General features: G+C 38.7%; 4 protein-coding genes across 6 annotated transcripts in view; 2 read left to right on the top strand and 2 right to left on the bottom strand.

The window, feature by feature from the left end:
• The window catches only part of LOC104825616 (chloride channel protein CLC-b), a 4,052-nt gene extending 1,556 nt beyond the window's left edge, over positions 1-2,496 (top strand). Inside the window, exons 4-7 of the mRNA XM_010557975.2 lie at positions 1-83; positions 165-697; positions 859-2,008; positions 2,106-2,496. Coding sequence (XP_010556277.2) covers positions 1-83; positions 165-697; positions 859-2,008; positions 2,106-2,210 — 1,871 coding nt within the window. The 3' untranslated portion in view covers positions 2,211-2,496. The remainder of the gene's footprint in view (positions 84-164; positions 698-858; positions 2,009-2,105) is intronic.
• Positions 2,497-3,806: 1,310 nt separating this feature from the next.
• LOC104825615 (uridine kinase-like protein 1, chloroplastic) lies at positions 3,807-7,977 on the bottom strand. The gene is made up of 14 exons (XM_010557974.1): positions 7,660-7,977; positions 7,255-7,346; positions 7,087-7,156; positions 6,852-6,970; positions 6,469-6,565; positions 6,022-6,101; positions 5,556-5,750; positions 5,379-5,462; positions 5,212-5,272; positions 4,918-4,978; positions 4,668-4,761; positions 4,515-4,587; positions 4,274-4,356; positions 3,807-4,181 (listed from the first exon to the last, which is right to left on the bottom strand). Exons 1-14 carry the CDS (start codon positions 7,853-7,855, stop codon positions 4,035-4,037), a joined length of 1,452 nt encoding a protein of 483 aa, XP_010556276.1. The 5' UTR covers positions 7,856-7,977; the 3' UTR covers positions 3,807-4,034.
• Positions 7,978-9,513: 1,536 nt separating this feature from the next.
• LOC104825613 (uncharacterized protein At3g27210-like) lies at positions 9,514-11,866 on the bottom strand. 2 transcript variants are annotated; one of them, XM_010557972.2, is made up of 4 exons: positions 11,530-11,866; positions 11,170-11,274; positions 10,190-10,264; positions 9,514-10,102 (listed from the first exon to the last, which is right to left on the bottom strand). In XM_010557972.2, the coding sequence occupies exons 1-4, from the start codon at positions 11,738-11,740 to the stop codon at positions 9,711-9,713; spliced, it is 783 nt and encodes a 260-aa protein (XP_010556274.1). In that variant the 5' UTR covers positions 11,741-11,866; the 3' UTR covers positions 9,514-9,710. The 2 variants fall into 2 exon arrangements, with proteins under 2 accessions (XP_010556274.1, XP_010556275.1); XM_010557973.2 differs by lacking the exon at positions 11,170-11,274 and having other exon boundaries at positions 11,530-11,865.
• Positions 11,867-13,477: 1,611 nt separating this feature from the next.
• LOC104825612 (transcription termination factor MTERF5, chloroplastic) lies at positions 13,478-15,998 on the top strand. 2 transcript variants are annotated; one of them, XM_010557971.2, is made up of 4 exons: positions 13,478-13,749; positions 14,121-14,170; positions 14,271-14,492; positions 14,609-15,998. In XM_010557971.2, the coding sequence occupies exons 1-4, from the start codon at positions 13,679-13,681 to the stop codon at positions 15,763-15,765; spliced, it is 1,500 nt and encodes a 499-aa protein (XP_010556273.1). In that variant the 5' UTR covers positions 13,478-13,678; the 3' UTR covers positions 15,766-15,998. The 2 variants fall into 2 exon arrangements, with proteins under 2 accessions (XP_010556273.1, XP_010556272.1); XM_010557970.2 differs by having other exon boundaries at positions 14,268-14,492.
• Positions 15,999-20,564: the final 4,566 nt, after the last annotated feature.

Here is a 20,564-nt window from a genome sequence, read left to right as displayed (position 1 = left end):
GGCCTGGCATTCCTGAAATCAAAGCTTATCTCAATGGCGTCGACACTCCCAACATGTTCGGTGCCTCCACTTTGATCGTCAAGGTTCACCCCCTTTCTTTTGGTCGAGTTTTTTTTATATATATAAAAAAAAAAACTCACTTTTTTTTTGGTTGGGTTTGGCAGATCATTGGAAGTATCGGAGCGGTGGCTGCAGGGCTGGATCTGGGGAAGGAGGGTCCGCTGGTTCATATCGGGAGTTGCATTGCTTCGCTGTTAGGACAAGGCGGACCGGACAACCACCGGGTCAAGTGGCGGTGGCTACGTTACTTCAACAACGACCGGGACAGAAGGGACCTTATTACGTGCGGTTCCGCCTCCGGTGTCTGTGCGGCTTTCAGGGCGCCAGTCGGAGGTGTGCTCTTCGCCCTCGAGGAAGTGGCCACGTGGTGGAGGAGCGCTCTGCTCTGGCGGACGTTCTTTAGCACGGCCGTGGTGGTGGTCGTGCTGAGGGCGTTCATCGAGATCTGCAATTCCGGCAAGTGTGGGCTGTTTGGAAGAGGAGGCCTCATCATGTTTGATGTGAGTAATGTGTCGGTCCGTTACCATGCCGCGGATATTATCCCCGTCACTTTGATCGGTGTCCTCGGCGGCCTTCTCGGGAGTCTCTACAACCACCTCCTGCATAAAGTTCTCCGCCTCTACAATCTCATCAACCAGTAAGTGTCATCATTAAAACCGTAATCACAATGACTTTTGAATGACAACAACTCGCAATCGCTATCAACAACTCTTTATCGACCAATCCACATCAATCCCCAGCAAAGCGTATAAATACGTTTCAAGGGCCAAAATATCAGTTACATTAGTTGTTTTGCAGGAAGGGTAGGGTTCACAAGGTGCTTCTGGCTCTTTCCGTATCACTCTTCACCTCGGTTTGCCTGTACGGTCTTCCTTTCCTAGCGAAATGCAAGGCCTGTGACCCGTCTATTGCCGAGACCTGCCCGACAAACGGAAGATCGGGCAACTTCAAACAGTTCAATTGCCCAGATGGTTACTACAATGATCTAGCCACTCTCCTTCTCACTACCAACGACGATGCTGTCAGAAACATCTTCTCTTCCAACACTATGAATGAGTTCAACATGGGTTCTCTCTGGATATTCTTCATCCTCTACTGCATCTTGGGGCTTTTCACTTTCGGTATCGCCACCCCGTCCGGTCTCTTCCTCCCCATCATCCTCATGGGCTCAGCCTATGGCCGAATGCTTGGCACTGTCATGGGATCATATACAAGCATCGACCAAGGGCTTTATGCTGTCCTTGGTGCAGCTTCTCTCATGGCCGGTTCGATGAGAATGACCGTCTCTCTGTGTGTCATATTCCTCGAGCTTACGAACAACCTTCTTTTGCTGCCCATTACGATGATAGTGCTTCTGATTGCCAAGACTGTGGGAGACAGCTTCAACCCAAGCATTTACGAAATCATATTGCATCTAAAGGGCTTACCTTTCTTGGATGCAAATCCCGAGCCGTGGATGAGGAACCTCACTGTTGGCGAGCTTGCGGATGCTAAGCCCCCGGTCGTAACCCTTCACGGCGTAGAGAAGGTTGCTAATATAGTCGATGTGCTCAAGAACACGACACATAACGCGTTCCCGGTTCTAGATGATGCAGACGTACCTCAGGTGGGTCTAGCCGATGGTGCTACAGAACTGCACGGGCTGATCCTGAGAGCACACCTCATTAAAGTTCTGAAAAAGAGATGGTTCTTGTCAGAGAAAAGAAGGACCGAAGACTGGGAAGTGAGGGAGAAGTTTACCTGGGTTGAATTAGCCGAGAGAGAAGACAACTTCGAGGAAGTGGCAGTGACAAGCGCTGATATGCAGATGTATGTCGATCTTCATCCGCTCACCAACACGACTCCATACACGGTTGTGGAGAGCATGTCGGTGGCTAAGGCCATGGTGCTGTTCCGGCAAGTGGGTCTCCGCCACTTGCTCATTGTCCCCAAGATCCAAGCCGCAGGGGTGAGTTCATTGCCTTTTCACTCTCTCTTTCCACTTATGAAACCTGCAAAAACAAACTCAATTGCTCTAACTTGTTGGGTGATCGATTCTCTTTCAGATGTCTCCGGTGCTCGGGATCTTAACCAGGCAGGATCTCAGGGCATACAACATTCTACAAGCTTTTCCTCACCTGGAAAAATCAAAAGGCGGAAAGCTACACTGAGCCGTGACATACACCGCTGCAGTGGCTTGCAGCAATGTCGTTTTCGGAGATATTTCTTTTCGGTTTTGCATTCTTTCTTCATATTCAACAGGTGGTGATGATAAGATAAGATAAAAATATACCATAGATTCGGTTTTCCCCTTGTAAAGCTTGTTCTTTTTCTGTCGTCTTTTCACAATAAAAACAGAGGACCGTATCCCCTATTCAACAGAAAAGGCGCAGGATAAAATTGTTCCCTTCATCCTTTGAAGTCCAGGAGTTACAGGCATGGGACTCCTTCATTGGACCTTTCCTTCCACTTTCCAGCCTCAACATTCTGAAAACTTTGTGTCAAGTACTATGGTACTTCTACGCATGCAATTTCTTTTTTTTTTTTTTTCCCATTTCCTCTTTTGTTTGGTCCCAGTCTTCCTCTTCATGTCAAGACGATGAGCTGAGAAATCAGTCTTGCAGTATAATCACGACCATCATGGACACATAAATTCCACATCATGAATGTCGTACAATTAGTGCATAATCTGTATACCTTTACATTGAGGAAAATCGACAAACAGTACGAGAGCCCGATCACTGCAATTTCCGACGAGCTACGGACAGCCAATTTTGCTAGGCATCTCCATCCATATTGCAACGTGAAGCATGAGATTCACAAGTCTCGCCGAAAATTGAAGGACTAACATGCGAGAAATGAGAAACCGGAAGAGAAAACCACCCGTCTACAGCTGCCGAATCGTCGACTCCGATATACGGTTGAAGAAATCGGGAGCTCCGTCGCTGATCACCGGAAACTGGAGATTTGAACTCGTGCGTACAACCGGAACGCATGAGAATCAAATCGCACATATAGATTCGAAGCTCACACCGACAAAATCAAATACCAAAAAAATAATCCTGGCTGAAAAAAATCATACGACTGGAAATGAATGAATGACGCTGGACAACGGGCGCGGAGGAGGGCAGCTGCTGGAGGGGACACGTGGCAGGAGATGATTGGATTGAGAACGCCGATCGGTGCTTTAACGCCGCCGCGCGGAGGCCTTGCTTAGACGCTGCTCAGTGGCGGGAACGGACTAGAAAAAGAAAGGGGAATTTTACTCAGAACGAGTTTGGTCGCACCTATTTCACGTGTACATCAGAAAAAATATAACACTTTTTTTTCGTGTGAAAAGACAAAATTACCCTTAATGAATACGCGATTTTTATCCATTCGAAAACAACTTCGTTATTACGACTTCGTAATTAATTCTAAATATAGTTACAATTGATTCTAAAAAAGGTGGCAAAAAAATCATCTGTCTTATTTTAGTAGTATATCAGTTATATGTTAGTCGTAATAAGGTCGCAAAAAATAAAACGAAAAGGGTATTTCGGACTTTTCCAACTAAAAAGTGGGTTAAAATTGAAAAATATATATATTTTTTTTTTGGTGTACACTGAAATTGCTCCGACCCAAGTGGGTTATTTGAGTAATATTCCCAAAAGAAAGCCCAATGCAGAGTCGTCATCTTCGGTCAAAAAAATATATCCGGCGATTTTTACCCGACCCGACAACCCGGATGGGCCGCCCGCACCTCTCCAGTCCCAATCATCGGCTTATGGTCTCCGTTTGTAAAACACCATAATAGATTCAAATTCTCCCTCATGTGTTCTTACAATTTAAAAATAAATAACTAGTGCAACCATTTTAGAATTGAAGTTAAGGAAAAGAAGATCACAATGGAAGTAATGCCAAGATTAGGAGAAGGCGACTGAGTGGGAAATGGGAATCTTAAAGCCACGCATTTCATCAAAGCTGATGAACGAGATTCCCTGTCCCTCTAGTCACTACTCGTCAGTGCCGAAATAGCGATCGCCGAACTCTCCCAACCCTGGTATGACACGGTACTCCTCGTTCAGGCACGTGTCTATTTCTGACGTCACTATCTTCAACCCCGGGAACCTCTTGCACACGCAGTGGATTCCCTCAGGCGCCTTCATTCACACACAACGAAATTTTAAAAACAACAACAACGAAGCCATTATCTAACAGGCAGTCTCTGTTTCCAGACGGAACAAACACTGACCGAAATGAGGTTGAGGAATATGATGTGGGATTCCGGCACCCCTTTCTGTATCAGCAATTCTATCGCCTGATTTGCTGAGTTCCCTGCCAGACAACCAATTTATTTAGTACAAATTTATATATTTTTACATAAAACTAGATTTAATTTTTAAAAAAATCTCCAGGTTTGATAGATAAAACTCGAATGGTTATAATTTTTTTTGAAAACCCAAAATTTCTATGAAACAAACTACGGCATATACCTGTGGCCAGGACAGGATCCAAGAGCAGGACATGGCGTTCCGAGATGTCACGGGGAAGCTTCTCGTAAATAAGCTGATTTTACAAAAGAGGGGAAAGGGCCTTTAGAGATGATTCATTCTCATAGCTCCTCTAATGCTAATGCAGATACCTACCTGCTTTCCATTGTCACCATCACGGTGGATCAGAATCTTCCCTATTTTAATTCCTTTGCAGCATGCACGCAACGCATTCTCCATGCTTTCCCCACTAACAAGATGTACAGTGCATTTAAGAAAAAGAAACAAATTATGCTTCTGGAGCTAATAAGCCGACATCTTACTCTCAGAACAGTAGAGAGTAGTGATGAATAAGCCGTCCTTTATCAGAAACACAAAAAAGGCATAATATACCTTGAAGGCTCACCTTCGAACAATTGAGACCCCGCATAGTTTCTTGCAGAAATCAACACCCGTATACACAGACCCTGAAAGTTGGGAAAATCGAAAAAAATACATAACCATCTGGATGTTCAATTTCCACAAAGTGCAGTCGGGTTTTCCAGGCCATGCCCACGAAGCAAATGTATCAAGATTTACATGAACCATGTGAAGGAGACATTGTTCGAGGATACCATCTATATATACAAACCCGGGCAAATACCCAGAAACCGTGATTATAGAAAGGTATACTACAGCTCAATTCATTCTCATATAGTACCTGTTGGAGTAACTATTTGTTTCTCTGTGAATGGCAAATGCCCGAGACCATGCTCCACGACCTGAAAGTTAAATCAGAGAACTATACAAATATCTACATACGACCATAATAACAAAGGCCTGAAAGCTCAGTGAGGTTCAAAGGGAAGATATGCTAGTGGGACATACCAGACGGATGAGACGGTCTGAATAAAACACAAAGTCATGCTTTGATATGTCTTTGTCCCGAATAAGTGTATGCATGCCTCTTATCTGCAATCATATTATTCTTCTTGTGACACTACTAATTCAAAACACTGTAATCTGAAAACAGAGCCAGTCAGCCGGCAAAATACGATAAACTACCTGAAATGTTGATTGGATAACGTAAACATTCGGGTAAATTTTGCAGAGATCGTGTTGCCCGAGTTTTGTGTGGATGTGTTGCACAATCAGATCAATTGCTACATGATTATCACCTCCTCGAGGAATGATCACATCCGCATATTTCTTCGAGGGGAGCACAAAATCATCGAAAGCAGGTTTGACAAACTTTGCATACTGCAAAATGAAAACAACATTCTCGGACGATTAAAAATCAATGATATAGCAAGCTCACGGATCTCACTGTCCTACTTGGAGCACCTCAAAATCCCCTTTATCAAACAATGGAACTGAAGAAGCCATGGTTGAGGAGGGACAATGGGATGTTCAGTAAAAAACATAAAACCATATGTCAATATTTCCTGATCTTATATATCAGGAGGCGGAAAAAACCCTGGATATACATACGCTGATGAATTCTACATCAAAACTCGAAAAGAGGCCTCACCTGCTCAAGTACGGAGCTCACGTCCCTACCCCGCTCAACAGTGTCACGCCTAATTCTGCGAGCAAGCCTCACATCAGCATCTGGAACCAATTAATAGCTAAGATGAGGACTTTGAATTAGAGGAAAGGGGAAGACAAAGATAGACTTCACTCAGATTTAAATTTGGCTAATTATATAGCTTCGAAAGCACCAACGCTGTACTAGCAGCTAATAGATAATGATAAACTTGGAATAAAGTGAGTGAAACCATCAGCTACAGAAACGAAACGGAGAAATTTAATCTCAATACCACATGGAGCTACATAGAACAAATAATATTAGTAAAGATATGAAAACGGATCAGTAGCACAAGATGTATGCTTGCCTATGGGTAAAATGAAGGAATGATACAGGTTCAGGACTCATAGGTAGATGGACAAAGATCATAAAATCAAGGTACCCAATTACCTGTGTCAACAAAGATCTTCATATTCATCAGGTTCCGGACTCGTTGGTCATGGAAAACAAGTATCCCCTCCAAAATGATAACATCAGAAGCATTGACCTGACGGAGTAATCAAAGTTATTTCAGTTTTATAAAAGATTATTCCCACCAATTGCGATCTGCAAGGCCTAAAAGAGACATGAGGAGGAGATGTTTATCTTTCTTTTTAGTTAAATAGGAACACAGAAGAATACAATACCCATTTTCTGGAAGTCATAGAAGATCAAACACATGGCCGCCAAAGAAAAGTACATGGGATGGTAACGAAATACAGATGCGTGCAACAACTGGGAGACACAGCTAAGGTGAAAACCACATTAATGTTCTTTCATAGAATAGTATGAACCTGGCGAAATGTGTCTGATCTACGTTGATGAGTCTTGAAGTCGTAAATAGGAACTTGATACGGATGCCCGCCCTTGAGTTTCTCAACACAATCCAAAAGCTGCTCGGTGTCAAAGGCATCTGCAGAAGAAACGAAGCAAAAGATTAATCAAGTGCCATGAGCTAAATATAGAGGCCTCTAATCAAAACAGGCTCAGTGAGGAAAATCCAGAGGATAATCCATTAAGAGCATTTACCAGGATGATCAAAATTGTATTCATGGACACGCTGCATTTCCTCAGGAGTCAAGCCACGGTAAAAGGAATCCTAGTCGACAAGAAGCATCAAATCAAACCAACGATTTTGGTCAAACACAACCAAAGAGCAAGTGAGACATAAGTACAAACCCGGCCACAGAATCAGACCTGATTAACAAGAACCACACGGTGATCATGAAGCTGCTGGATTATCATGTCGCAGACCGTGGTCTTACCAGAAGCCGTACCACCAGATACTCCTACACAATCACGTAGTCAAAGGCAAAAATCAAACAAAACCCAGAAAACACAGGAACAGGATTAAGCCTTAGAAACCGATATCCACCCAGATTTCTGATCTTATTCAACTAGAACCAGTTCAATTATGCCAATCTCCTTAGCTACAATGCTATCATGGGCAGAAAATTTGTCGCCAAAAACTTGAGATAAACCGAAGAAAATGCAATAGAAACTCCGTGAGCGTCAAAATATCGGCAATCGAGCGAGTGGAAACCAGGTGATTCTAATATGAGAAAACTCGAACAGAGAAAATTAAGCAGAATCGAGAATCACCGATGACAAAAGGCTGCTTAGGCGCGGTAGGATCGGCTAAGGCGAAGGAAGAGGAAGCAGACGATCGGAGGTGCGACGGAGAGGAGACGGAGGAGGAAGGCGGAGAAGAGAGATAGCCGTCAAGACGGAGGCCGGAGAAGTGAGGCCCCGAGGCCTTCTCCATGACATAATCGATCGACGTCGAATCCTCCGGCATGGTTTTCCGGCGAACGGAGAGGGCAGAATTCGCGTGCGTGTGTTGTTTGACTGCTGTTTCCGGAGAAAGAAAAAAAAAACAAAAAAGACGGGGAAGGGGAAACAAACAAAAGCTCTTTAGCAACTAAGACCGCTTGGTAGGTACAGCCGCCCCGGGTTCTTCTATATATATAGCCAAAATTCGATCTCTATAACCGGGTCCGGTTATCTTGGACGCGGACCACTATGAGATGGAATCGGTATTATTATTTTTTTTAAAACAAAATTTCAGTTTTGAATCCGTGTATCAGTACATAAATAAAACGGGGTAATCACTCGTGAATTAATCTTATCACTTCACTCTTGATTTGAATATTGATAGATTTGTAATAATTTTTGAACGATTTTGGATAAACTCGTATATATAATTATGTGACATATTTAGCCAAAATAAGTTTAAGGTTTAACAAAAGTTAATTACATTATACATTAATACGTCATAATTTACAAAACATTATAAGGAGTCTGATTTTTTTTTTTTTTTTTTTTTTTTTTTTTTTTTCCGTTTCCCAACTTGATTATTTTACTTCTATATTAATGTAGGTACCCCCATGGTAAAATAATTCTTCGAGGACATTGTATGATAACTACAAGTAAAATATAACATGATAAACGAAATATATTGCATAGTCATTACGAGAAAAAAAAATCAAAATTTCTCTCACGTAGTTGGGCTATTAAATAATATTATTTTATTGAATTTCATAATTTAACTTGAAAAAAGAACAAATAGCATCAATTCCAGAGTCAATATAGTATAATGTTTCATATTTATCCCATATTTCGATGTTCTGTAGAAATTTATTTTCAAAATGAAAACTTCTGCATTTGACGTGGTATGGATTTTTCGTTTCTCTACACAAAATGGCCGAAAGGGGAGGGTTGGGCGAGACCATTGTTGTCGTATCTAATGGGCCGAAAATAGGCCCAAATAGTATTGTATTAAACGTCCCACATCGAAAATACAGACAATACTTATGCATTATATAAATAGAACGAAGTAAATTAAAATTGTGTTTGTAGAAAAGGATAGATGGTTGGCATCTCCCCTGACAGGGACGGGAGCGGCCCCTTGGGCCTACCTTGTGATTGAACACATTAAGGCAACCCACCTCGGTGGATCTTAACCATTTTTTTGGACCGTAGTCAACGTAATTCATAGTTATATTCAAGTTCTATTTTTTATTATTTAATTCAATTTTTTTGTTGAATCGCGGAAACAATTAAGAAATTCAACCCGTTTTTGTTAAAATTTATTTTGGTAGATATTAACCCGTTGGGGTTAGAATTGGATTTGCGATAAAGGATGACTATAAAAACTAAAGGCAAGGCGAGAAAAATGAGGGAAGAAGGCGATAGGAGAGTTTAGTACAAAGTTAAGCCTTGGATACCAGCAATTAGGGTTGGGTTGGGTTGGATACCCAAAAAGTGATTTTTTGGGTTTTTTAAAAATTCGATTCGATTCGATTTTTGGGTTTTTTGGGTTGGACGATTCACTTTTAAAAAAATATTATATTTTTCGGTTTGGTATGATTCGATTCCGAATAACCGTACCAACACGGCCACCCTATCCAAAATCAATATGACATATTCCCAAATTTCAAATCCTCGCAAGCAAGCAAAAAAAATCCATGGCGACTGCTGCTTACTTCACTCATAAAAGGGTTAATAATATACATAAATCTTTCACAGCCAAGTATCTGTGAAAAGACCATATCTTCACATCAATTGCCACTCTTTGCAATGTCTACTCTCATATACAATGTCAAGCAAGCTTCACCTCTTCATCATCAAGATCCCAACTTTCTCTCTCTCTCTCATTTCACTGCAACTGCCGCGGGGATCATCTTCTTCCTCTTCTCTGAGAAACTTCCGCACGAAACAAACCCGGGAAGACACCCATTTGCGGATTTCAGGCCCTTCTCCCTCTTGTTCGCAGAGTCGTCATCAATGGCGGAAGAGTTAGCTCCAGAGGCACGTGGGGTGTCACCAGCCGATGATGATCTCTCGCTCCTTTCCCTTTGGTTTTCAGGCGACCCTTCTGAAGAGTCTTCCCGTTCTTCCCTTATACTGTCTCTGAAGAGCTCGCCCAGTTTCTTCCTTCGGAGTAATGGACTTCGGGGTTTTTCCTCGAACAGGAGGTTGTGGACACGTGGCAGTCTCTCCGAGAAGCTGTTCTTCGGAGTGTTTCCTCGAGATGGCGTGAAATCTGCACGATTTTGGGCTCATTAGAAAATGGGCACGTGCCTGATCGGAAGACAAGCGAGCAAGATCACGAATCTTGACCGATACGTACCGCCATTGACGCTGTGGAACTCGTCATCAGATTCTAGCCACGCCTGTGAATCGAAGAACGTCTCTCCTTTGCTTCCTGAGAAACAGTAAGACATTCACACGCTGTCAGATTTCAAGAAAGGGAGGAAGAGAAAAAAAAAGAATCCAGAGTTTCTGAATCTCATCATTTTCTCAAATCCTGACCCAAAGAATCCATGCTTCCTCTCTCCTTGACAGAGGGTATTTCTTAAATGTCATTGGAACCAATGGACATGTGAGGCCACTCTTAAAACTGAAACAGCCTGAATCCCCGGGAAAAAAAATTTCGAATTTCCCAAGAATCCTTCAAATTAAAGGCAGAAAAAAAAATAAGATCATCAAAAAGAGTAAAGAAGAGTTCTTTTCACTGTTTTTGAGATGTGGGTCACTGTTCTTGAAGACAAACTTGAATCACAATTACACCAAATCTCTCTCTTCTTTCCAGTTTTCTTGTTCCTAGTGCCCCCCACCCTTCACCCCCAAACATAGAAACGCGATTATCTTACAGCACAGGAAAAAAGCCATTGTCTTTTTATCAGACAAAAGTTACTTATGAGTTAAGAAAGAACCTAGAAGTTCTGTTTAGCCACTGATAGAAGAGGTTCAATTGCAACTAGGATGATCATTTGGTCAAGAAAGATCCTAAACAGTCTCTCTGCTTGCAGTTTGCTCAGAAGAAGCCATAGATGGGAATGGGAGAATCCCCATGAGAACTCTTACTTTTACAGCTGAAGATTCTGTGAGGATGAACACATATATACATATATATATATATATATGAAGGTGTGAGTGCGTATGCATATTTAAATCTGAGAAACCCCACCATCCCTTGTCAGATCATTATAGACTAATCATTTCTACGATGAAAAGAACAAGATATAGCTTCACGCGAACAACCATCCATAAACGGAAAAACACTGAAAACCCATCTGAGGAAAGACGAGAGATTTTTAAAAAAAGTACCGAAGCTTTTCTTAGCAGAGGAAAACGACCACCGACGAGACTTGACCGGACGATCTTCCGCCGTCGGAGAGTCCACCGGAACTGAGTTCTCCTTTCCGGGAGATTCTGTCGGGATCGATCACCACATGTGTTAATATGGAGGCGTGTATATAATTATAATGGTATTTTATATATATTTTCTGAGAAATCCCACGTTCCCAATAAGATCGAACATCGTTATAGTGTAATCATTCTCGCTACAACCCCGAACCAAACTGAAAAAGAAAAAGGAAAGACGACAGCTTTATGCAAAAAAAAAAAAGGCGAAACACTGAAAAAGTGAAAACCCATCTGAAGAAACAGAGATTCCGAGACAGATACCTAAACTTTTCTCGGCAGAGCAAAACGACGGCCGAGATTTGACCGGTACGCCACCGTCATCCGGCGCTGTCTCCGGCGGATTAGACAACGGAGCCGAGTTCACCTCCTTGGGAGATTCCGGGTTCACCAAACTATCAGCTCTTGTCCCAAAAGCCACGAGCTTCATCGGCGGGCCAGGCCGGGACTTATCAGCCGACGCGCACGAACCCATTCACTGCACGAAACCGATCGAAACGAGAGGGAGACAGGGAGAGAGAGGGAAAGGAGCTCAAACGGAGAAGATGAAACTTTTGGTCTCGAAGGCGTTGATATTTGCTGTCGAGTATCGAGGGAAAGAAAGATCGGAAGCGGACGTCGTGCTCTACTATGGGTCCCACCGTACGCGTAGCCCACTCAGTTTTCGCGTTCTTCCGCCGTGTTTGCTATGCCCAAAAACGGTGTCGTTCCACATTTTGTGATGGTAGGACCCACAAGATTTTTGGCATTTAGTCTCCTAATCACGTAATAAGATAACTTATCAACAATTTAATGCACTTTCTTGGTTTTAAAATCTGATTTTATTGCCGCTTTAACTTTGACCATTAGATGGTGGAACTGGTAGTAGCTGGTTAGACTTCTCCTTAAAAAGAATTAAGTCGATTTTTATAAATGCGTAAAAATTTATTTTTACTTTTGGAATTCACCGGGTGTGGTTTTATTTTATATTGTTTTTTTAGAACCTTAAATGACGGATTCGGAGGTAAATGCATGTTATCTGGTGCATTATATCATTTAATTATATAACAAGAATTTTTTTTGATACAATTATAACTTAACTATCTTTTGCTGTTTATTACATACTTTGTCTAAATGCAAATTAATGCAATAAACATCGAATAATAATATATGTAATTAAAAAAGGGATATTACCGCAAATCGAAATTATTATTAATGCTTTTAGTAATTGAGTTTTTAAAAGAAATTCCAATAATATACATTTTTATTTTTAAAATGTTTTAATTAAATTATGGAGCATAATTTTATATAAATTATAAAACCTCGCTAATACATTGATTAAGCTTCTGGAAAATCAAAGCAGAAGGTACACGACACCATGATTACCTACCTGTCCCATATAATATTATATACACACACACAAACATATATATAAGCTGGATTAATTTACGTGGGGAGGTCAACTAATTTGGTAGATCAATAAGTTTCACGTCGATAATCGCAATTTAAATATTGCTTTTGTTGAATTGCAAATATATGAATCACGAAATAAAATAGAATAAATACAGTGGTTGTAATTCAAATTAAGCAATGATGAATATTTTTTATTATTGACAAAAAATGTATACATATTTATCTTTGCAAATATATTTAAATTGGAAAAAGAAAATTAGTCAGTCAGGACATTGTTATCAATCACGGAGAGTTGCCACGTTTACTGGTAAAATTAGTTCAACTCTTTAATTATTGAAAACAGTTTGTGGCAGTTGTCTTTTTTGGAATTATTAGTTATAACTAACATCTCCAATACGGTATTATAAATTAAAATACAATAATAGTATTACAATTTAGTTGTAATAATAAAAAAATAAACGGACTTATCTCGTGGGCCATGGACCGAATCTTACGTGTTTTTCATGACTTCATTACAAATTTGTAGTTATTCTTAACATTTAGAATACGATTGCAATACATCGCTGTCAAGACTCCATGTTTAAATATATATATATATATATATATATATATATATATATATATATATATATATTTGTATGTATGTATGCATGTGCATTGTGTCATTGAAATCTAATCGAAAATAAAATATATATTATTATTTTAATGTAGGCCCAAGCTAAAACTATTTGAGCCTACTCGGCCTTATATCCATGGCCCGTCCGTACGACCCATTAAACGGTGACGTTTCCAGTAGAGATGCCATCGCGTGTTGAACCACGCAAGAGAATCATCAGAGAAAATCTCCTGGAGATATCTTGTTATCGTCTAAAATAGTTCCTTTCTTCGAAGAGTCAGAACCCAAGTTGGTAATTTTCTCTCGATTTCTCGCAAGTACTCGTCCGTTTACTGGGTTTTTCGCTTTCGCTTCTATCTTCTTTTCCGGCGAGTTCGTCGGGGAGGAAAAACAAGAGTAGAAAATATGCAAATTTCTAGCTCACTGAGATCGTCGGAGGTTTTCCTCCTCGCCAGAGGAGTGAAACCCAGTACGAGGTTAGTTCATCTCGTCCTTTTTCACATGTTTCCTTGATCTGGGTCGATTGTTTACGTGTCTGCAATTGTAGGAATCGCGTAAAGATTCGATTTTTCTTGAATGCTTCTGGAGAGAAAAATGGAATTAGCTTTCGTAAGGGAAGCTGGGAAATTATCCGAAAACCCTCTAACATGACACCATAGTCATCGTCATATCCAGAGTTCGTCAGTTGTGAGAAATTCATCTCAAGTTTATATGATTTATAGATTCTGATTCCGATTCTGATTCTTTGAATAGATTCCGTTCGTTTTCCCATGAAGCGATCTTCAGCGTAGTTTCAGTGCGTATTTATCGGAGTAGTTTTCTGATTGCATCTGTTTTTTAACCTCAGGACTCAGCTTTGGTTCACAGAAAAACTCATTTTCCGGCAAGAAAAGTCCGGTGAGCGATCCGAGTGATGATTACATTGAACCAAATCTCTTATCCTCTTTTGTCTATCTTCGACGAGATTTAAGTTCTAGTTCCATTGATGTTGCAGCAGCTGTCCGTTTCAAGAACTTAGTGGTTTCATTCAACCCGAGACCTGTGCCCCCGAGCTTGATTATCGCAGAGAAAGAGGAGGCGAAAGCTGTTCTGAGCCTGTTCCTGAAGAAGCTCGGTTTTAGCAACACGTTCGCTGTAAGAACCATCAACAAGTCTGACCTTTTCATCGACCATCTGGTCTCGAGACTTCACTCTGTTCATAAATCTCGGTACCTCGTAGGTTCGATCTTTTTTTTTTTGTATACATTAATCGATACACAAGCTTATGATATACGACTTTTAATAACCAAGCTCGACGAATGCGGAGAATTGAATCGTTTTTTTCTCGTATTGCAGGGAGGGAGCTGACTACTCTCGAGATTCGAGATGCTCTCATTCCGTACCTCGAATCTCTTCACGAAGAGAACGGAGATCTTCTCCCGGACATGGTTGCTAGTTTCCCGAATCCGCCAGCCAAGCGAAGACCGGAATCATCACCAGTCCCGGTTCTACCATCCAGTTCTGCTACTGATTCTGCTGCCGCTGCTGATTCTCGCAAGCTCCGAGCTGTATCCCGTGTGAGCGAACTCGGCCCAGAAGGTGCGCTCCGTCCCCAAATCCTCTACCTCCTTGACCTCGGTCTTAAGCTCGAGCAGATCAAGGTGATCACCCGCAAATTTCCCGCCTTTCCATACTACAGCCTTGAGGGCAAGATCAGACCAGTGGTCGAGTTCCTCCTAGACCTCGGGATCCCGAGATCAGATATACCGACAATCCTCTGCAAACGTCCCCAAATCTGCGGTATCAGCCTCTCAGACAATCTTAAACCCACAATGGCCTTCCTCGAGACTCTTGGCATAGACAAGAATCAATGGGCGAAGGTCATTTACCGTTTTCCGGCTATTCTCACGTATAGCCGGCAAAAACTCACCGCTACGGCCGACTTCCTATCTGAAACCGGTCTCTCTGAGGAAAGCATCGGAAAGGTCTTAACCCGATGTCCGAACATCATCAGTTACAGCATCGAGGACAAACTCCGGCCTACCATAGAGTATTTCAAATCGCTAAACGTTGATGTTGCAGTTCTTCTCCACCGGTGTCCACAGACTTTTGGACTGAGCATTGAAACGAATCTGAAACCCGTGACAGAGTTTTTTCTCGAGAAAGGGTACACTTTAGACGAGATTCGGATCATGATCTCGAGGTATGGAGCTCTGTACACGTTTAGCTTGAACGAGAACTTGATGCCGAAATGGGAGTACTTTCAGACAATGGATTACCCGAACTCGGAGCTGGTGAAGTTTCCACAGTTCTTTGGTTACAGCCTGGAGGAAAGGATCAAGCCAAGGTATGAGCTTGTGAAGAGTTGTGGGGTGAAACTGCTTCTGAACCAGGTCCTGTCCCTGTCGGGACGTGAGTTCGATAGAGTGGTGAACAAGAAGATGAAGAAACTGCTCCCAAACCATGGAAGCACCAAAAGTGTAAAACCCAAGAAAGCTGATATCAGTGATTGATACAAAAAGGCTGTGAATTTTTCGAATCCAAATTTAGCGGTTGCGGTTTATACTCCTGACCTGCGAGATCGTGTTTTTTTTTCCGTCCGAAGCAGCCGCGGAATTAGCTCGTGTGTTCATAGTTTCCTCATGAAATGTTGATGACAAACTAACCGGAAAGTCTGTATCTCCCTTTGTCTTAGAAACAAGTCCTTTTAACAATGATAACGTTGGCTTCTCTTGGGCCGGTCTGAGTTTGCTGCTTCGAAAGTGTCATATGAATGTGCGTCCAAATCTTTTTTTTTTTTTTTGGTTCAGATGTCTGTCCAAATCTTTGTATATATTTCAGGAGTATCCAAGAAAAAAAAATGTATATATTTTATTCAGAAGTTTAGCCAAACAAATTTTATCTGAAAGATACAATAAATATATATATATATGTATCAATATGACCTTGTGCAAAAAAACTACAACGCGGAAATTATTAGGGATGTACGTTTTGGAATTCCGTTCAATTTTAGTTTCATTTCGGTTTGAGAAAATATTTATTTTTTCGTAAACACAAATTCATGTTATAAAACAGCAGAAATCGAAACCAGTCGTATAAGAGAATAAGAGAATGATAAACAAAATCTTTCTTATTACTATAAAAGACCTGCATGATGCGCGAGTTATTTTTTTATTGTTAATATAAAATGTTTAATTTTTCTTTATAAAAAATATTGATATGAATATAGCAAAAATTATATTATTAAATTATTATATATATATATATATATATATATATATATGAAAAAACGAAAGAATTTAAATATCATTACATTATTATTATAATGATGATATGCATGTCTAGTCAATATAATTATATATTTTACGTTATATCTCTTTGTATCTTTTTCATTAACGCATTTAGAAATAATAACTTATGAATTTCTTTAATATAAAATTTTGATCATTTAGATAATATAGATATTTTTTGCATCAATCGAATGTTATCATTTTATTTTTTAACTTATATTTGTTAATTGATATTACGAAGACCATATATAGTAATTATTCGCATGATTATTGGATAAAATGATGTTGTGTTAAAAAAATATTGTTATTAATATAAATTATTTTTATTTTCATTATAAAAAATTATTCATATGAATATAAAAAAATAAGTTTATATATATATATATATATATATATATATATATATATATATAATATAAAGTTAAACTATATTATTAAGGGGAAAACTCCTAAAAATTTCTGAACTTGCAAAGTGCGGGAAAAAAAATTCCTGAACTTGCGAGGGTGCAAAATAATTTCCGAACTTGCAAAAAGTGTCTTAATAAATCCTAATCTTGTTAAAAAGTGTCATATTAGTCCTTCGAAAAAATTGATTATAATAATATGATTCTATGTCTTACGTGGCAGGTGACATGACACGGCAACTGTAATTTTTTTGCCACGTAATCAGTACCGGGTTTTAGAAAACCGATTTCTTGCACTTAGTATACACGCTGATTTACACTATACAAGATGAAACGTTCCATCTGCTCAGGCTTTTAAGCTCTTCAAGATCGACATCCGATCTGTCTTCCTCGATGTAGATAACATTCGGTATAGTTTTCAGACTCGAGCTTATCGGAGAAATCCTTGGAAGATTGACAAAATCATAATAAAACGCCATCAATGGCAGAAGGGTTTGAACAAATTCGAAGTAGCTCGGTACGGGGTTTACAATGAATGGAATCTGAAACATAGAAGATGCATAGATGAAAAATGGTTCATTCTGCTCAGGTGTCAGAAAGAATGGCGATGCAAGCATCAATATCGCCATTTTTTAAAATCCGGTACCAAATATTTGTGCATACTAAGTGTTCGATGAAATGCGTCTAAGAGACTCTAGAATATTTTCTGAAGAAATCGTTTTTCTAAAAACCGGTACTGATTACGTGGTAAAAAATCACACTTGGCGTGCCATGTCACCTGCCACGTAGGACATAAAATTATATTATTATAATCAGTTTTTTCGAAGGACTAATATGACACTTTTAAACAAGATTAAGATTTATTGAAACACTTTTTGCAAGTTCAGGAATTATTTGGCACTCTCACAAGTTCAGAAATTTTTTTTCTCACACTTTACAAGTTCAGGAATTTTTAGGAGTTTTTTTCTATTATTAAATCATTATATATATTTAAAAAGTATAAAATAGAATAATATAATATATTAAGAATTTACGATTTTATATGATTTTTATAATTTCCATCGATAATTTTAAAATTTACATCAATAACGATTATAACATTAAATTTAACATTTAATTTATCCATTTGTGAGCGAAATTCTATTGCAAAATCACCTTGAAAAGCTTTACAATATTGTTCTTTTTCTAGATAAAAATTATAGAAAAGTTTGTTAAAAATTAAATAAAAATTAAAATTTTCAAATTATATACTTGAATATTACTTTTGATTTAAACATGCGATGAAAATAATATAATTAGACACATCACTAACTTATTTATAATGTATATTTATAACTTTTATTAAAAACAAAATTATTGTAATTCATTATCTTTTAAAACGATAAGATAATATTCATATGGTGGTATTATAACATTTTTTCTAAATAATTAATAATAATTTAGAGCATATTTTATGATAAAATTTTAAATTATTATAATAATAAAAATTATATATTATAAATTATAAATTTATTAAAAATTATTAATAATTGTATAAATAGAAATAATAATAATTTATGTATATCGAAAACTCTATCCATTAGTTTTTGAATGTTCTCTAAGATTCTAATTTAAAATAACATTATTTAGTTTTATCATAATTTTTTTGCCATTATATTTGTTTGTTTATATATAGTTGTGTTATAAATCAATAAATATCATATAAAATAACAATACAATTTATTAAAAAAAATTGTATTTTATAAAATTTATCTTATTATTTCATTTTCCATTACCCATTTATTCCTTTTAAAGTTTTTGTTTAATTTTATAATATTATTTTCTTTATTATAAAAATTTGTAGTTAAATTTTAGAATAATATCTTGATTAATATCTAGATAAAAAATATTGATTAATCTTATTCTATATATCTATCTAGTATACATTTCATTACTACATATGATTTAGAATAAATAACTTTAAGATTAAAATAAATAAATAAATCTATACGTAAATTTTACATATATATACAAACATGTATGCTTATATATATATACATACTACATAATATATTTTGTATAAAAGAAGTTGAATTTGAGTATTTTTCTTGGTTTAAACTCATGTGTTTTCATGTTAAATATTTTTCTATATACCACGTACTTTAAATAAATTTATTTTAATCAAATTAATAAATAAATCTATACATATAGAAATAACCATTTCAATCTCACCTTTTCATAAAATCTAAAAGTCCATACTATTCTTGTTCATGTCTGTAAAGGATTTAACTCGATTTCTCACCGATCTACTCTCCGATTCACTCTTTCGTGCGTAAGAACAGAAAAAAGAGGAGACACAAGAGGTACGAGTTCAATAGAGCTCGGTACCTACGTCTCGGAAAGAGAGAACTACTATTTGTTAGGTACAACACAGAACCACGCCGGAGAATCGACCGGAGTCGACTACAGCGCAACTGGAGAACCGAAGTTCACCGAGAGAGAAGAGAGAGAGCACCAGAGAAAAATGCAAAGTCTGAAGAATACAGAAACCCTAATTGGTCTCATAACCCTGACCATACAAATGACTAAAATACCCCTCTACCCTCGATCTCCTCCTTCGCCCTCCGGGACCTACACTCTTTCTTATAGTGTCCCTTCTTGCCGCAATACCAACACTCCACCTAGTCCTTGGCCTTCTTCTTCCCGCCACCCAATTTCTCGGGTTTGCCCTCACTACAAGGAAACACGAAAAGGGTAACAAAAAAAGTGACGCAATTTTTGCGTCACTAAAAGGGTGACGTAGTACTGACGATTTGGTGATGCAAATATTGACGCAACAAAAGCGTCACCAAATCGTCACTATTTAGTGACGATCTGGTGACGAAAAACCTAGCGTCACCATTTGGTGACGCAGTTATGACGCACAACAGTGTCGCCAAATGACGCGCGGAAATTTCGTCACCCTTGCGTCACTATTTGATGACGCAATTTCGTCACTATTGTTTTGGTGACGAAATTGCGTCATAATTTTTTACGCAATTGCGTCACAATTTTTTTTTTTGGTGACGCAATTGCATCACTATTTGTTATTTTAGTGACGAAATTGCGTCACTCTATTTCCATTATACCACCCCGCGATCTCATACACTCTTGCATCCGAAAAAAAACTCAAAAAATGGCGTCGAGTAATAACAATATTTATTACTCAAGAAAATGGATGTAGAAAGAGTAAATCCTTCTACGGGTAATGTATCTATGCATTACAAAGAAGGGTTGACTAATTTTTTGGAGTTTGCAACAAATCAACATATTTTTCTTCAGAGAGGAAAGATATATTGTCTGTGCCGAAGATGTAAAAACGAGAGAGAATAAGTTCCATAAGTTGTGATTGTTGGGTTTCCTGGGATCTCATGAGCGAATATAATTCCTAAGAGATCGATTCTAGGGTTTGCGCAGCGGATATAAAACAAAAATTTTAATGAAACCCTAGAACCATGCTACTATTGAATCATAGAAACGTTAGAACACTTACCTCAATCGATCCGGGACCTGTATCAATTGATTTGTTCGTCCGATCACTCTAGGCAGGAAGAATACCTCGCCCTCTACACGTATCCACACCTCGGGATGGATTCCAAC

Source organism: Tarenaya hassleriana, unplaced genomic scaffold (genome assembly GCF_000463585.1).
Source record: "Tarenaya hassleriana unplaced genomic scaffold, ASM46358v1 Cleome48, whole genome shotgun sequence".
Lineage (NCBI taxonomy): Eukaryota > Viridiplantae > Streptophyta > Magnoliopsida > Brassicales > Cleomaceae > Tarenaya > Tarenaya hassleriana.
This window is presented reverse-complemented; position numbering and strand designations above follow the sequence as displayed.

What these genes read in the sequence shown, in the direction of transcription:
- LOC104825612 (XM_010557970.2), top strand. Translation starts at nt 13,679, where the DNA reads ATGCAAATTTCTAGCTCACTGAGATCGTCGGAGGTTTTCCTCCTCGCC. An exon ending in TTTCCGGCAAGAAAAGTCCG is followed by an intron (nt 14,171 to 14,267) that starts GTGAGCGATCCG and finishes TTGATGTTGCAG; the next exon opens with CAGCTGTCCGTTTCAAGAAC. An exon ending in TAAATCTCGGTACCTCGTAG is followed by an intron (nt 14,493 to 14,608) that starts GTTCGATCTTTT and finishes CTCGTATTGCAG; the next exon opens with GGAGGGAGCTGACTACTCTC.
- LOC104825613 (XM_010557972.2), bottom strand. Translation starts at nt 11,740, where the DNA reads ATGGGTTCGTGCGCGTCGGCTGATAAGTCCCGGCCTGGCCCGCCGATG. An exon ending in CTCTGCCGAGAAAAGTTTAG is followed by an intron (nt 11,275 to 11,529) that starts GTATCTGTCTCG and finishes CGATCCCGACAG; the next exon opens with AATCTCCCGGAAAGGAGAAC. An exon ending in CTCTGCTAAGAAAAGCTTCG is followed by an intron (nt 10,265 to 11,169) that starts GTACTTTTTTTA and finishes ACTGTTTCTCAG; the next exon opens with GAAGCAAAGGAGAGACGTTC.
- LOC104825615 (XM_010557974.1), bottom strand. Translation starts at nt 7,855, where the DNA reads ATGCCGGAGGATTCGACGTCGATCGATTATGTCATGGAGAAGGCCTCG. An exon ending in TTATCCAATCAACATTTCAG is followed by an intron (nt 5,463 to 5,555) that starts GTAGTTTATCGT and finishes ATATGATTGCAG; the next exon opens with ATAAGAGGCATGCATACACT. An exon ending in TATTCCTCAACCTCATTTCG is followed by an intron (nt 4,182 to 4,273) that starts GTCAGTGTTTGT and finishes GTGTGAATGAAG; the next exon opens with GCGCCTGAGGGAATCCACTG.